This window comes from Nuphar pumila, chromosome 7 (genome assembly GCF_984573655.1).
Source record: "Nuphar pumila chromosome 7, dmNupPumi1.hap1.1, whole genome shotgun sequence".
NCBI classification, from domain to species: domain Eukaryota; kingdom Viridiplantae; phylum Streptophyta; class Magnoliopsida; order Nymphaeales; family Nymphaeaceae; genus Nuphar; species Nuphar pumila.
Window position 1 is genome coordinate 20,524,193 of NC_143255.1, and position 15,075 is coordinate 20,539,267.

At 38.6% G+C, this 15,075-nt stretch overlaps 1 protein-coding gene across 1 annotated transcript; it reads left to right on the plus strand.

The window, feature by feature from the left end:
* The first annotated feature begins 228 nt into the window (after positions 1–228).
* On the plus strand, positions 229–8,354 carry LOC149831444 (putative protein phosphatase 2C 15). Its single transcript, XM_090013900.1, has 9 exons — positions 229–447; positions 1,232–1,514; positions 1,700–1,871; positions 2,132–2,285; positions 2,386–2,449; positions 2,607–2,714; positions 2,927–3,052; positions 3,266–3,498; positions 7,909–8,354. Exons 2-9 carry the CDS (start codon positions 1,269–1,271, stop codon positions 8,123–8,125), a joined length of 1,320 nt encoding a protein of 439 aa, XP_089870026.1. The 5' UTR covers positions 229–447; positions 1,232–1,268; the 3' UTR covers positions 8,126–8,354.
* Positions 8,355–15,075: the final 6,721 nt, after the last annotated feature.

Below are 15,075 nucleotides of genomic sequence, written 5' to 3' on the forward strand. Positions count from 1 at the left end.
TTTGTAAAAAACTTGAGAAAGCGTCGCGATTGGGATTTGCATGATTAGAATCTTGAGAAAATTTAGTATTCACAGGGCCTTACAAACTCGCACTTATTGGAAAAAATTGACATGTACATACACGTGGCGACGTATAATGAGAAGAGTTTCTATTTTATTTTTTATTATTACCTCTTAAATCTTTTCCCAAGCCAAAATCAATAAAATATTTAAGATGGTGAGGAAGATGGTTGTCGATGATGATGGTGATGATGTTGAGGAAGATTGAGTACAGGTGTTCATGACCCTCAGGTCTTCCCCTTTTCCCCTTCCCAGTGAGATCTAGGGTTTCATTCCTCCCCCACTTCTGATCCAATCCTCCTACAGTTCCCTTCTTCTTCTTCTTCTTCTTCTTCGGGCTGAGGGATCGATGGGTGCAATGCGCCTCCCCAATTGCTCTGTAATACGGTATATTCTCTGTTATTCTGGTGAGATGATTAGGGTTTTGGTTGCTGCTGCTTTCTTTTTTTTATCGGCATTTTTTTTTGTTTTGTTTTGGTGGTGACTTTGGTGAAATCTCTGGTGTTGGAGTTTTCTTTTTCGGCTATTTTTTAGAGATGGATTTGGTTAGGTGATTCGGTATTTCTTCTTCTTTTCTGGTTTCGTTGGATGTAGATCGGAGGTGGCGAGTCCTTTGTTTTGTGTAGGGGAAAGGAAGGATTAAGGTTTTTCTTGGGGAGGTGAGGAGTGCAATGCGTGTGAGTTCATGCATTTTATTTTTTGACTGTTTACGATTTTTTTTCTTTTTTCAACTTCACATGATCGGCATGCATGGTAGTTTGTTGAATGATGGAGATCTAGATGTAGAGAAAAAAATTCATTTTGAGAGGGAATATGTGGGTTTGTCGTCCCTTTTTTTTGTGAACAATGAAAAAGAAATGGATCCGCTATGATGAAATTTCTTATGTTTGTTCAAGGGCCATGGATTTTGGTTTGTCGTTCATGTCAAAAAATAGAAGTTGGTGTTCTCAATGATCGGAGAGTTTAAATGTGAAATGTCAGACTTTTTTTAGTCATTGGAGAAAATTAGAACTTCGAGGCATTCTAACGATAGAGAACATACAATGGGGATGGAAATAGTCTTTTCCTTCTTTTTCTGTCATTTAAATTAGCATGCTTGATGTTTGATGCAGTATATTACATAGACGAAGCGGTCGAAACCCTGAGGTTTTATCTTGATTTTGATAAACAGATATGAAAGGTAAAACTGTGTATTGGCGTCTAGAATTATGGGTGACTCGGAGATATTGGGCTTGAAACAGAGAGGGGAGACAGCGATGAGGGACGGAAGACGGACGCAGCTGGTGCCTCTTGCTTCTTTGATCGGCAGGGAGTTGAGGAATGAGAAGATGGAGAAGCCTTATGTTCGGTACGGTTGTGCTGCTCAATCTAAAAAGGGGGAGGACTATTTCCTGGTGAAGACTGATTGCCAACGAATTCGAGGAAATGCTTCCACCAACTTTTCCGTTTTCGCCGTATGTCACTCATGCTTCGCCCTTAGTTGTCTGTTATGTGGTTTTTCGTTTTACTCATCCCCTCGTCTTTTATTTTGGTGGTTTGGAGAAGAGGATCCTAGACTGTCTTGATGATTCCATTTGAAGTTATGTCTATGTTTATAAGAAAGATGTCACACAGGTTGATTTGGTTAATTGGTTTTCAGATCTTTGATGGGCACAATGGGACTGCTGCAGCTGTATTTACTCGGGAGAATTTATTAAATCATGTTTTGGGTGCAATTCCTCGAGGGCTTGGAAGGGAAGAGTGGCTTCAAGCTTTACCCCGTGCATTGGTTGCAGGGTTTGTGAAGACGGACAAAGAGTTCCAAAGTAGAGGCAAGAACCCTAGTGCTGCTTAGCCCTCTATTTTTGATATTATCATTCCATTTCCTTGTTTCCTTCTCCAAGAAAAACTACATGCAGTGCTGGTGACTGCGTGAAGGCCAATCTTGTGTTTCACATCTTCCTTGATTTGAAAATATGAATTAGATGGGTAGTCGTGCTCCAGTTCCATTTTATGTTTATGTGGGTAGACAAGGTTACGAACTTATTTGTATCTGGGATAACGCTGACTCTGGCCAAATTGGGTTTACCAGGGGAGACTTCAGGAACTACAGTGACATTTGTAATAATTGATGGATGGACGGTGACGGTTGCATCAGTTGGAGACTCCCGCTGCATTTTAGACTCTCAGGGTGGTGGCGTTTCACTCCTGACTGTTGATCATAGGCTAGAAGAAAATGCAGAAGAGTGGGTGTTTTTTTTCATATATTGTGCATCAAAAATATTTTAGCTCCTATTGTATGCTAACCATTTTGGGTATCTATACTTGTTGGCCATTTAACTGCAGGAGGGAACGAGTAACTGCAAGTGGTGGTGAAGTAGGAAGGCTTAGCTTTTTTGGTGGTTCCGAGGTGGGAGGCACTTTTATTGTCAATGTTTACTTTAATCTGATAACTGAGAGTAGAAGACCTTGTTTGACATTTTACACAGTGAAGTATTTCTTTTTGTAATGTTTTACTGCTTGATATTAGGTAATGGAAATTCTGCAACTTTTAATGTCCTTCACAGGTTGGTCCTCTTCGTTGCTGGCCTGGAGGTTTATGTCTTTCGAGATCAATAGGTGACATGGATGTTGGAGAGTTTATCGTCCCAATTCCATATGTTAAACAAGTAAAGGTACTGCGTTTTGTTCTCTTGACTATTTTCTCTAGTTTTAACCATACTGAAGCCTTTGGGCATCATTGTTTGCTGACTCTTCATTATCCTTCCTCTTCAAAATTTCTGTTGTCGAATTTCCATTTCACATTTACTGCATGCAGTTCTTTGGGATTACTTGATTTGTGGTCTAGGAATGCTAAGAATCTTAATATCATCATCTGGTTTACCAGCTATCAAATGCTGGTGGACGGCTCATAATAGCATCTGATGGCATTTGGGATGCTTTATCTTCTGAGTTGGCTGCAAAGGCCTGCCGCGGGTTGCCTGCTGAGCTGGCTGCTAGGCAAGTTGTCAAGGTGATGCTTGTTATCCTTAGTGTGCCATAACGATGTGTCCTATCTTTATTTTATTATGCTTATTTTTTCTCAGGATGTAAACTTTACGTAGAAAGACACTGTCCAAATAAAAAATTTCCTTTTTCTGTTTTCTGATTATTTTTCTGTAAATGGATGCAGAACAGATTGTCTAAGTTTCCTTCTGACCCTTGTTATGTTGATCACTTTTTACAGGAAGCTCTGCGGTCGAGGGGTCTGAAAGATGACACGACCTGCATTGTTGTAGACATAATTCCACCTGATCATGCTGTTCCACCCTCGTCACCTACAAAAAAGCAAAACAAGTTGAAATCTCTCATCTTCAGAAAGAAGTCACATGATTCTGTGAATAAACTATCCAAGAAGCTATCTGCTGTGGGGATTGTTGAAGAGCTTTTCGAAGAGGGCTCAGCAATGCTTGCAGAAAGGTTGGTACCTCTTGGGCTTGGTGTAATTAGTTTTTAATGGCTTCGAGAGGAAAATTGAACATGTTTCCATGATGTGATGGGGAAATACTTTTCTGCTCTGCAATATCTGGTTTTACTGCCTTTTCATGAATAGTTCTACAATTGAAGTTAGGAGCATTCTGTATTGCTCTGTTTTCATTATGCTCTTTGACATGATCATCCTTTGTATTTTCCTTTGAAGTTGTGATTTCCAAGATGCAGGGGGCTTGTTGCATAGAAAACAAGAATTTATGTGGTTTAACCCTGAGCATGTTTGAAATTTTAGAAATCTTTGTTATAATATGAAAGCAATAATGTTGCTATCTGGTATAACCAAAGAATTCCATTCAGAACATTTATCTTATCTACTTTCCTAAGGGTTTGAACTTGTAAATGTCATTTCCAAAACTAAACGTTTGAATGGCACTTTGAACTTTTGCCAAGAAATTTTAACTTGTCGGTAGATATATATATTTGGCATATGGCAATGTTATTTGACATTCCATTTCATGATATGTGAAGTTTTTCCTAAATCTTGTATGAGCTTGTTATTCCCCACTTGAATAGTTTAGTACCGATGTTCACTTCTTGATTTTCTATTTCTTATATGACCGAGTTTGCCACATTCTGATATTCAGTTTGAATTTTTTTCGTTTCATATTCTAAGAAAAGAAAGATTTTTTTTTTCACTTTTTCTGGTTAAACAAAAGGATAGATCTGTTTGATATTTGCTTTACATGATTGTTATCTTGTGGATTATATTTCTTGATGCTTGATGGACAAATCAGCTCCAAACTTGGGGTTGTCAACAGGTATAATCTTTGTTGGGTATCTGAGCTAAATCCAAACAGCTGGATACAGGCATTAAAATAAAGACCTGAATAATATTCAAGTCAACTTGAGTCCAGCCCAAATGTTATTCAAGCCAGGTTTGAGCTGTGACTTGTCAGATATCTGCCCTACTTGAGTATTTTATATAAAATACACTATTCTAAATCCTGTCTAAATTATTGGGTTTGAGCTGCCTTTTTTCCCACTGGACATAACCTGAATGGCTGAACCTAAACCTACAACCAACATAGGTTATCAGGTCAGATTCACGTGCACCAAAATGGGTTTTGTCTGAATCAGATCTCATCTCTACATGAACCTTGTTTCAAAATCTTACTGTTAGTCTTGTTGATGAGTATCTCCTCTAGGCCTTTGCTTCTCTGGCACTTCACCTTGTCTGAAATTTTGTCAGACTCCTACTTGCTTCCCATCCATATATCCTAAGTTTTCTGAATCCACAATGAGTTTCAAGAAGTTTCTGCTGTTACCATTGGCCGTCTCGGCCTCATCAATATTGTCCTGGAAAATAAGTCTAAGTTTTCCATTTGTAAAACGTGGCATTAAGTGACTCTGTACTGCCCTTATTTGTTTTGTGCCAAATGTTTCTTCCCTTGATGGATAAGGAGTCCCCTTCGAATGATATATTTTGTTAATTATAGTGGTGCGATTGTATGAAGAGATCTGTAATTTACTGTCTTCTGTGAATCATTCTGTTCTAGGTTCCCGATGCTATCATAATGTGAACGGATACAGAATGATGTTCTTCTGGTGTAATTATTACCCTAATCTGGTTCTATTTCTGTTCATTCCTATTTCCTACAATTGATTTTTTTTTAACTTTGTCTTTTGAAATTTTTTGAAATCCTAGATGCCTTTGCTTCTATAGTTAACTAGAGGTTGTATGATGACTCAATCCCATTTCCTAAAAAAAGAAAAAGGAAACCCAAAAAGGAGCACCATCTTGCCAAGCTCCAGAATAGTTGAAGACTGATCTAGTTGGCCTTCTCAGATTTGTCGATCTCTGCCAACCAATCATCAGCAAAAAGGGGATCTGGTTGCACGCTTAGCAACTGTAAGAAAATCAACAGAAACCTGAAAAGCTGCTTCAAATATCTGATTAATATGAACTGAAAGCTCAGTAGGTTAAGCAGTTCTAGAAAGAAGAAAATCAGAGTTTTTGTTAACTACTTGAGGTCCTCTGTATCCACAGAGCACTGCACTCTCTTGATGACTCTATGTTCATCAAAGCATTGCATCATCTGCTAGATCATCATAGTGGTGTGTATCTGTTCCAACATTTGGCACAGGCAATTGTTTTGGCTGCCACAAACCATCTGACTGCATTACCCCTTTAGTGATTTGCATGCACCTCTGATCCCTCATTACCTTCTCTGGGAAATATCATCAGCAACTTTTTATGTTCATTCTCCATAACCTTTTATTGCTACTGCCCTATGAAATTGTGTTTGCAGCCTCTGGCTAGGTTCGTGGTTCTCTCATCTTTGAACTTGCTGTCTTCCTCGTGTACCCTTTTCCTTGCTGGTTTCCTTGATTGACAAAGAAATTTCATATGGGACAGCAAAATTGGATGGCTTTTGTCATCCTTAGCCTTCACTTTCTTCAGTTTAGATTCCCTACTGTAATCCTGTCAATCAGAGTTCATGAAATTGCCTATCAGAAGTCAGGTTGTTAGATGACAATACCCAGTCTTCCAACGTTGCCTGCAGGCTGCTATACTTTTTCATTGTTAACTTTTTCTTTTTAATAGTCATTTCATTGTTAACTGTATTCATTAGGACAGAAAGAGATGGCTAGGTTGCACTACGGCAAGGGTGGGCTCTCAGGGTGCAAAACCTGCAGGGGCTATCCCCAGCTTGACTACCCAAAAAACAAGAGAGAAAAGAAAAGAAGCAATAATATCTAATCACGGTTCCTGGGATTTTTAAAATATGCGAAGGTTTGCTTTTTATTTAAGAAAAAAAAAACTATCGACTTTTGTGGAATGGCTACACTGGTAGATTGTTTCATGTTGTCTTTTGTGGAATTATTGCTCAGATGCAGATTACTGTCTTCTCCTCTTCCACAAGTTACATTCATTGAACATGGAATACATACCAAACCGAGATTGTTAAACCTTCTAGTTCCTTATTTCGAAAATCCCAGTTTTGTATGATAGTTCTACTAATTCCTGGAAACCCCTTATCTCCATCTTATTTTATTTTCTTGATCTGATTCACTGCTCAAGAGCAATCTTCTCAATGATTCACACAACGAATTTAGCAATTCATGTCGCCGGAAAATGTTTCTCTTCTTTCCTTAATTCAATACGAGAAAATTCTGCTCAAATCTTTGTTCTGGCTTCTTTCTCTTCCTTCTCCTCATGTTGGTGAGGAGATTCTCCTCTGCCAGTAGAACAATCCAACTACTTGCCATGTTTTACTGGCTTATTCTGATGCAGGACTAGGAATTCAGAATTTCATCTAGCTACATATTACCAGGAAACAAAATGGATATGAGAAGCAAAAGCAGGGAAGTGAGTGTTGAAAAGTAGTATGGACTGGGAAGCGAGATACAGTTGTGAAGCGATTACGCAAGTACATGAAAAAGGAAAAGGAAACACATAAAAAGCAATATGAAGTGCGGGCGGAATCAAATAAGAAATGACATGAACACAAGTATAAAATGATATAAAACCAACATGTATGCTAGTTATACAAAAATTATTATTTTTAATATGAAAACCATGGAAAGTGTGGGAAAGTAAGTAGGAAATGACAAGTGATGAAAACGTTAAGTGAAAGGAAATCAATTTCGAAAACGAGGAGAAAGTGAGCTTCCCACTAAAGGGAATTGAGTTTTTCATATTTCGGAAGTGCGTCCCCCCCCCCCCCCCTTTCGGTGAAGCGAAGAGTTATCGGCTTCTGAAGGGAGCTTTCCCATGTAGCAAGAAGCTTCCTGTAACTATGACTAGCTTCTCTCTCTCTCTCTCTCTCTCTCTCTCTCTCTCTCTCTCTCTCTCTCTTGCTTTCTTTGTTTGTCCCTTGGAGATTCACTTACTGTAAGCTTCTCTGGAGCTTGCTTATTCTAGAGCAGTGTACATTTTTGTTGTCTATTGCTGTTCACCACATGGGTGATAGGCTGATGGAAGGTTATTTAAGGGTGGTTGGTTATTTTACCGTTTAATTGTTTTTGATGTGCCTGCTCAAGTTGTAATGGAAGAAACTTTATTAGTTGGAAATTTATCTGCCATGCATTTTTTGTACCCTCTTGCTCTGGAAACGTCCTCGAGTATTGTTATGCTGTAGAGATGCTTTAGTCTGTCATTGGGCCCTAACATGTATGGGAACTGGGTCCAACTACAATGTTATAGATGCATACTCTCTGTAGAAATGTCATGTTGTATAGTATCTTGACTGTTTAGGTTGCTGCTTCAACTAAATACGTGTTGCCTCTCATTTATGATGTGGTTTTTCCCTTATTTCCCCCTACTCTTCTCGTATATTTTTCATTTATTTTCTTCTTGTTGGTTTACTGGTTTTTTGACTTCATATTCATCTTCAGGTTGGGGAATGACTCAACATCCCAAACAACTTCTGGGTTGTTTACTTGCGCTATCTGCCAAGTTGATCTTGCTCCTAGTGAGGGTATCTCTGTCCATGCCGGTACCATTTTCTCAATGAGTTCAAAGCCGTGGGAGGGCCCCTTCCTCTGTGGGGACTGCCGGATCAAGAAGGATGCGATGGAGGGTAAACGGCCTAGCGGAGTGAAAGTAGTATAGTCTCTCTCTCTCTCTCTCCATATTTTTTTTGAAAGAAGGCAACCCATTTTTCTGCACACGCGAGTGTTGATTTCACTTGGCTGACGTGGCAACCCATGTATGTAATATTTTTCCTTTTAATAATATAATATCAGTGTGGTTCAAGAGAAACTAAGGCAGTTTGGGGTATGATTTATTCAATATATTCTTTGTAACAGTGAGATAAAAAATGAATATAGATTTCATAAGTTGAAAGGTATTGAGTGATTGGTTGTTTCGAGGGACTACTTAATGTCTATCAAAGGACACTCTTGGACGTGATACGATACGTGGACACGGATGCCGACACATATGAACAATATGTAAATATTATTTTATTATTTTTAATGTTTTAAGATTTTATTTTAATAAAAAATGCATTTTTGACATTAAATTGTCAAAAAGTTAGTTTTTTTTTGTTGATTAAAAAAATAAAAAATTTGTTGTGTCCTCGTGTCCTATTTTTCCAAAAAAAAAATCAAACTTGCCAGTTGAATGCAATGTCACTTCCCATCCCAAATGCATTAACTCCCATCCCAACCAACAGGTGGGAGTTTTACCAACTTTTTGCCTCATTAACTCCTATCCCAGTTCCTAGATTCCAAACAGGGTAGATTCCTTTTTATGCATGCTCCTATTGTTTGCTTAATGCAGAGGGGAAACCTCATTCTTTCAATCTGACGAGTTCCCTGGTAATTGTAGTTGCCATTTTTTATGCAGAAACAGGTACCAACAATGAAGGCATACACTAAAACCTTGCCCTAAACCTGATGTACGTTTGGTCAAGTTGATTAAAGAAGCTTAGGTAGTGAAGCATAATGTCTAAATTGAGTAGTTTGTTGTGCATTTCATTGCATCTAGGTATAGGCTACTCAAAACTGGGTCGGCGTCTCTTTTGGAATAATAAAATAAAGGATGGTGTGAGTCTGCGAGACATCTTGGAGAAAAACTGACTATTTATACAAGGCAATTATTAGCGTGGTCCTTGTTCTTAAAACATTGTGTTTCCCGTTTAATGGAATTCAAATGCATGGGATGCGTTCATGACTAAAACAGTAGGCAAGCATGCATTAAAACATTGTTGTTGTTGTTTCTTAAATGTGTGTATTGAAGGGGGGGTCAAAAGAACTCGTTTTTCCCTTGTCTTGTATTTTCTTTTCTTTAAACAATAGGAAAAAGACTGTCAACTTCCCTGTTGTGTTCGAAAACATGATCCTTTGATGGCCTGATACCACGTGAAAATGTTAAAATCTCTTTTACCTTATTACCCAAAACTCAGTTTGTACACGTGGCAGCTAAGCTATTCTGGCTTGATTTTTAAATTCATTGGAAGCTGGTTTAAGCATGATGTTGATATGGTTAGGGGTGTAACTGGGTTGGGTATACCTGGCCCAACCTGTCATCCCAAACTGATTATACCTGACCCATAAAAATATTGGTTAACGGGTGGGTTCGAGTATAATCAGGTCGGGTTCAGGTCTGGGTTTAGCTGAAAAAAGTGGACCTGTATAGGTTAACGGGTTCAGCTTTCAGCTCGGGTCTTGATATGATCGGTACTCTAGATCTAATTACCTGCCAATAAGCAATATGTAAATTAATGGGATAAATTATTTATTAAGAAGATTATATGCTAACAAAATGGAAGCTTAATTACTATTCTAAATAATGTCAAAATCTGTACAGTTGATTCTATTAATTTTGACATTATTTAGAATAGTAATTAAGCTTCCATTTTGTTAGCATATAATCTTATTAATAAACAATTGCTTTTATTAATTTACATATATTTTTATTGGTGGGTAATTAGATCTAGAATACCAATCATATCAAGACCTGAGCTGAAATTCGAACCTTCAATACCCGAACCTGTTAACCTATATAGGTTTACTTTTTCAGCTATACCCAGACCCAAACCCGACCTGAATCAAAACGAGTCTACTAAAGACCCGACCCGATGTATACCCAGACTGTTAACCCATATGGGTCCACAGTACTAGAACCCGAATTAGATTGGGTCTTACTTTTAGACCTGATTCAGAATTGGGTCTGATAAGACCAGACCCTAACCCGTCCTGGTTACACCCCTAGGTATGGTAGGAAAAAGAAACACGATGCTCCTTACCACCAGTTATGCTTACCACGGTTATGAAAAAAGGTAAATGGATTGCTTGGGGTATTTCCATTAGCGCTTTACCTTTCTTTTTTTTTCAAGTCTATTACCTCCGTTCTGGAACTTATAATGATCCATACAGCTGAATGCCATTTAGTATATAGGATAAAGGGAATGAAATTGGGGCCATAGCTCTGACTGGACCAGACCTCATGTCAGATTTCTTTCTGTTTTTTCCAGTGAAAATGCTAGTTCCTTATCCGAACCAGATACTGGTCGACCTTTGATTGTTTATCTGGACCTGGATCAGTTTCACCTAAAAGGTGTACCCAAAAGTGGTCCATCCATGATCTTCCAGTTCCAGCTCGTTTTCACACCTACCAAGCATTCAACAAGGATAAAAGAAAATCGTCTGGACAAAACCATCTTCGCTTACATAATCAAATATTATGAGGCCTGTGAAAATGGTAAAAGGAAGTACTATGATGGATGGATTGGAATCACTCTGCTGAAGTCAGGTGTGCTTTGAGTCCAATATCTATGCATGTTATATGATTTCTGTGACTTGAAAGATTTGAACGTGATCAATTCTCCACAACACAACCAGACAAGCAAAGCAACCTTATGGAGAGAAACTTGCTTCTGGTATGGCATTAAATATTTAAAAGACAACAATAGTGGAATATGTGGCTGGCAGTGGGGCAGTTGGGTTTGTGGGTCCGGCCCATTTGCACCACTAGGTGTGTGATACATACCATAATAAAGATGGCGGTCCAGAGGGACACATGCATTCTTTTCACACACTAATGATGGTTGATGCAGATGCATACTTTCCACACTAGTGCACATCATCCAACTCTGATGATATTGCTCTGCAACTAGAGTCGTCACATCAGCATTGTCTTTGGAAATAATGGCCGGCTTGTTCAACACCGTTTGAGGTTGGTTGAGACTAGAGCCAGTTATGATTCATGTGGGCTGTGGTCCGAAGGTGGGAGGCCAAATCTGAAAGTTTTGTCAACAGCTCAACCAACTTTTTTTTTTTTTTTGAGAGAGAGAGAGAGAGAATAGCGACGCATAGCGTGACGCCCCAGTCAGATGTGCCCTCAGCCAATTGATCAAATTTTATATAAGTGTATGGATCTGGTTGTACCTGTTGATGTCATGCCAATTTTCTTGTAAAACTGTAGCAGAAAAAATGCCATTAAGATATACAATTCAACTGGACTTGCTGAGTTATAACTTATAATATGTGGTATTTGGGAATTCCCAGTTTAACTTTTCTCTTTCTTCCTTTTCTATCCAACTGTGGTTTTGTGTGACAGAGAAGATTCCCTTGATTGTGCTCAATTAGAAATAAAATTTCTTTACCAACGGGGGTCCAAATGGTTGGTAGAAGCTGTCAGTGCACATCTTCTTGTGGTGGGAAGTTGCAGGTTCAATCGGTGGGGTCTGCCTAAACCCCAGATTTTCTTTCAAAAAAAAAAGAAAGAAATGAAAATACTTTTTGCATTTTAAAAGTTTGGCCTATGACTTCATGATGGAGTCCCATATTTTTCCATAAATTTTTTTTTTTCAGAGGCCCTCAGCATGAGACACATGCATGTGCAGTGTTTCATTGGAAGCCCTCAGCATGTGAAATATAAGTGTTATATATATTTTTTCATTTGAGGCCCTAGGCAGTGGTCTCAAATATCAAATAGGTCAGCCAGCCGGCTCTGATATTTGGAACTCCTATGGGATTTGCAAGTGGGGCTTAACAAGAGAAACATCGGCTTCAAAATTAGCCTAATCTCTTCAAAAATTTCTTACAGCTATCATCAAAACGTAGGCATTTTTTTTTTTAAGTTAAAAGAATTCTGACCTTAAAAAGCTAATTTCTTTTTAAAAAAATGTAGTGCTTCTATCAAAACATAGTCGTGCCAAAAAATAGTCCTGCTAAAAGCCAGTGGTCTCTGGGTAGCCACATTTAAGTTATACAGACAGCAAATTTTGAGTAGCTTTTTACAATTTGAACTCATATTTTTAGTGTTCCCATTACATGCAGCTGCCGCTGCATGCTGACAGCCATCAGTATTTCTCGAGATGAGTGTGGTATAGGATACTACCCCCACTATTTCAGTATGTAGAACCAGATCAGGGGAATCCTGCTCTGCACTAACGACCCATCCTAACCTAGGTGCCTACAGTCTATCTAAGCCCACTCAGCTCACTTGACCCAATTCTAGATCCATAGTCTTTGCCTACCAAACCTAGACCCACTGAACCTCAACCCTGCGAAAGCTCCGAAATTGTATCACACTCACAAAGTCATTTAAGAGGGCTACTTAAGCCCATGTTGAGTTTCTTTTTTCATCAAAAGTACACATACCTGAATACCTGAAAATAAAGAGGGTGAAGGGAGATGTAGGGGTTAGCTAGGGTAAAGGAAAGAGAAGAGAGAAGAATAGGGGGGCGTGTTCCCCTCACTCTCTTCTCTTAAAATAAGGGTGTATCCGGGTCAGACAATCATGAATTTGGTGACCAAAAAGTCTCTAAAATAATCTTGAAATGCTAACAATGCCCCCCTCTTTAACTTGTTGAGCTTGTTTCAACTCTGTTTTTTATGAGATAAAGATTGTTATTCTCAAAAAAATAAGTGAGACACCATCATACACAAAGAATTCATAAAAAAAATGCATAAAATTTTTATTATTATCTAGATAATACAAAATGGGCAAAAATGTCAGATTTTACACAAATCCATTACTACCCAAATGTAATAGATGCAAAATAGTCATGTGAAAACTTTTTCTTTAACGGCATGTTTTCTTTGGTCACAAGTAAGGATAAACAATCGAGAATGTAGAAGTTGTGATTGTTAGTGTGATTGTTGGCCACAAGCTTTCACAAGATTCAAGGAAGAAACAATCACAGCTGACAATTATAATCACAACTTGTATTGGTTAACATGGGGGGGGGGGGGGGGGCACACATAAAAATTTGTCTAGAGCTTTGGTGGTTTAGGGAGCCAGGTATTTTAGACCTTTGTGTGAATGGTGGCTTGCCGCTCCTTGCTTGGGTAGGTGGGTTACACTAAGACTCTATTCTAAATTGACTTTTGTGAGGGGGGAGCTAATAGAATGGAGTAAGAATAAATGTTTGGCTAAGTTTAAGGATATCGAGATGTGGGAATCTGAATTAAGGGTGCTACAATACAAAGATGAGTGTAAATGATGTTCTTGAGGCCGTTAATTTGAAGGAGTGCCAACAGTTGGTCCTTAACATAAGTGAATGAAGAGGAAGAGAATTCATTATATGGTGACAACGTGCTAAGACCCATTGGTTAAAATTGAAGCAAAATATTTTCACATGAGAGCCTCAAGAGGAGAAGAGCTAACGCCATTGCATCCATGAACATTAATGGACAATTATTTTGAGGTTCGCAAATCTTATCGATTGCCTATGCTTTCTTTATCCATCGATTGATTCGATTCTTTAGATGTGCACGCATTGAATATAACGTGTCGGCTATAGCTTTCAATTCTATAAATAAGGACACTTGGTTGGCCAACATTTAGGCTTTCTCATTAGAGGAGGTCAGGGCAGTGGTGTGGGGCTTGCCGAATGGTAAGACCTCGAGCCTTAGATGGCTTCCCGATCAAGTTTTTCAAAGAATCTTGGGATTTTGTTAAATTAATGACTGATTTTCACTCCAATGCAAAGGTGTCTCGGGCCTTGGCCAAGTCGATGCTCATCCTCATTCTCAAAGACCCTCTTGCTACGGATATTGACAGGTTTAGACACATCTAATTGGTGGGGTCGACCAATTTTTTTTTTTGAGACAAAATAAAAAATGGCTATAATTATTAATAAAAATCTATTTCATATGGACGAATCAAACTATTTGTTGCAGTCAGGGCTGGGCTACAAAAATGGATAAAAATCTATTTCATATGGAATCAGGGCTGGGCACCTTTATTACACATAAATTAAGGCAAGTCACGATCCATCTGGCTAGTTGCAAAGGACAGCCTCAAATATCTTTAACTGTCAGGCGGGGTCTCTACCTATGAAGTATTTGTGGTTGCCTTTACATTTGAGTGTGTCAAGGGAGTTACATTGGAGCAAGGTGGAGGATCAGATTAGGGAGAAAGTACAGGCTTGTGTGGTTTGTATGTTATCGAGGTCAGGTCATATTAGCCTAGTCAAATTTAATATCATAACTTGTGCTACAATTTTTGCAGATTTTCAAGTTGCCAAAAAAAGTTGAAAAATGCTTGATTGTCATTTTCCAATGTTTAATTTGGTCAGGTAAGGCGGACGGCAAGCCAAATTCTTTAATTCTTTGGTATGTTGGTTTATTATCGCTCAACCTCTTGATTGTGGGGGTTTGGGATTCAAAATCTTCATTTATTCAATAAGGCATTGCTTCCCAAATGGTTATGAAGAATTTATAAAAAAGAGGGTATGATTTATGTTATTTTTGCATAAAAATACAATTTGGTTGGTTGGCCTAAGAACTAATAGGAATCTTATAGATGGAAGAGGGGTTCGGGAGTTTAGAAGGGGTGGGTAATGGTTCTGGAGGACTTTTGTGACAGAGGCTCTATCTTTTTTTGGCAGGATTGTAGGCTCCGCAATGCCTACCCCTCTCTTTACCAAGCAATGAGAGGTAAGTTTTCTAGGATCCAGCAGGTATGGTCGGAACAACATAGTACTTGGGATATCATGTTGCGATAAGATCCAACCACACTTGTTTTTTCAGTAATGGTCAGCCCTAACAAGTGAATTAGCACATCAATCACTTGTGCAGCGAGAAGATGGCAGCATATGAATGCTA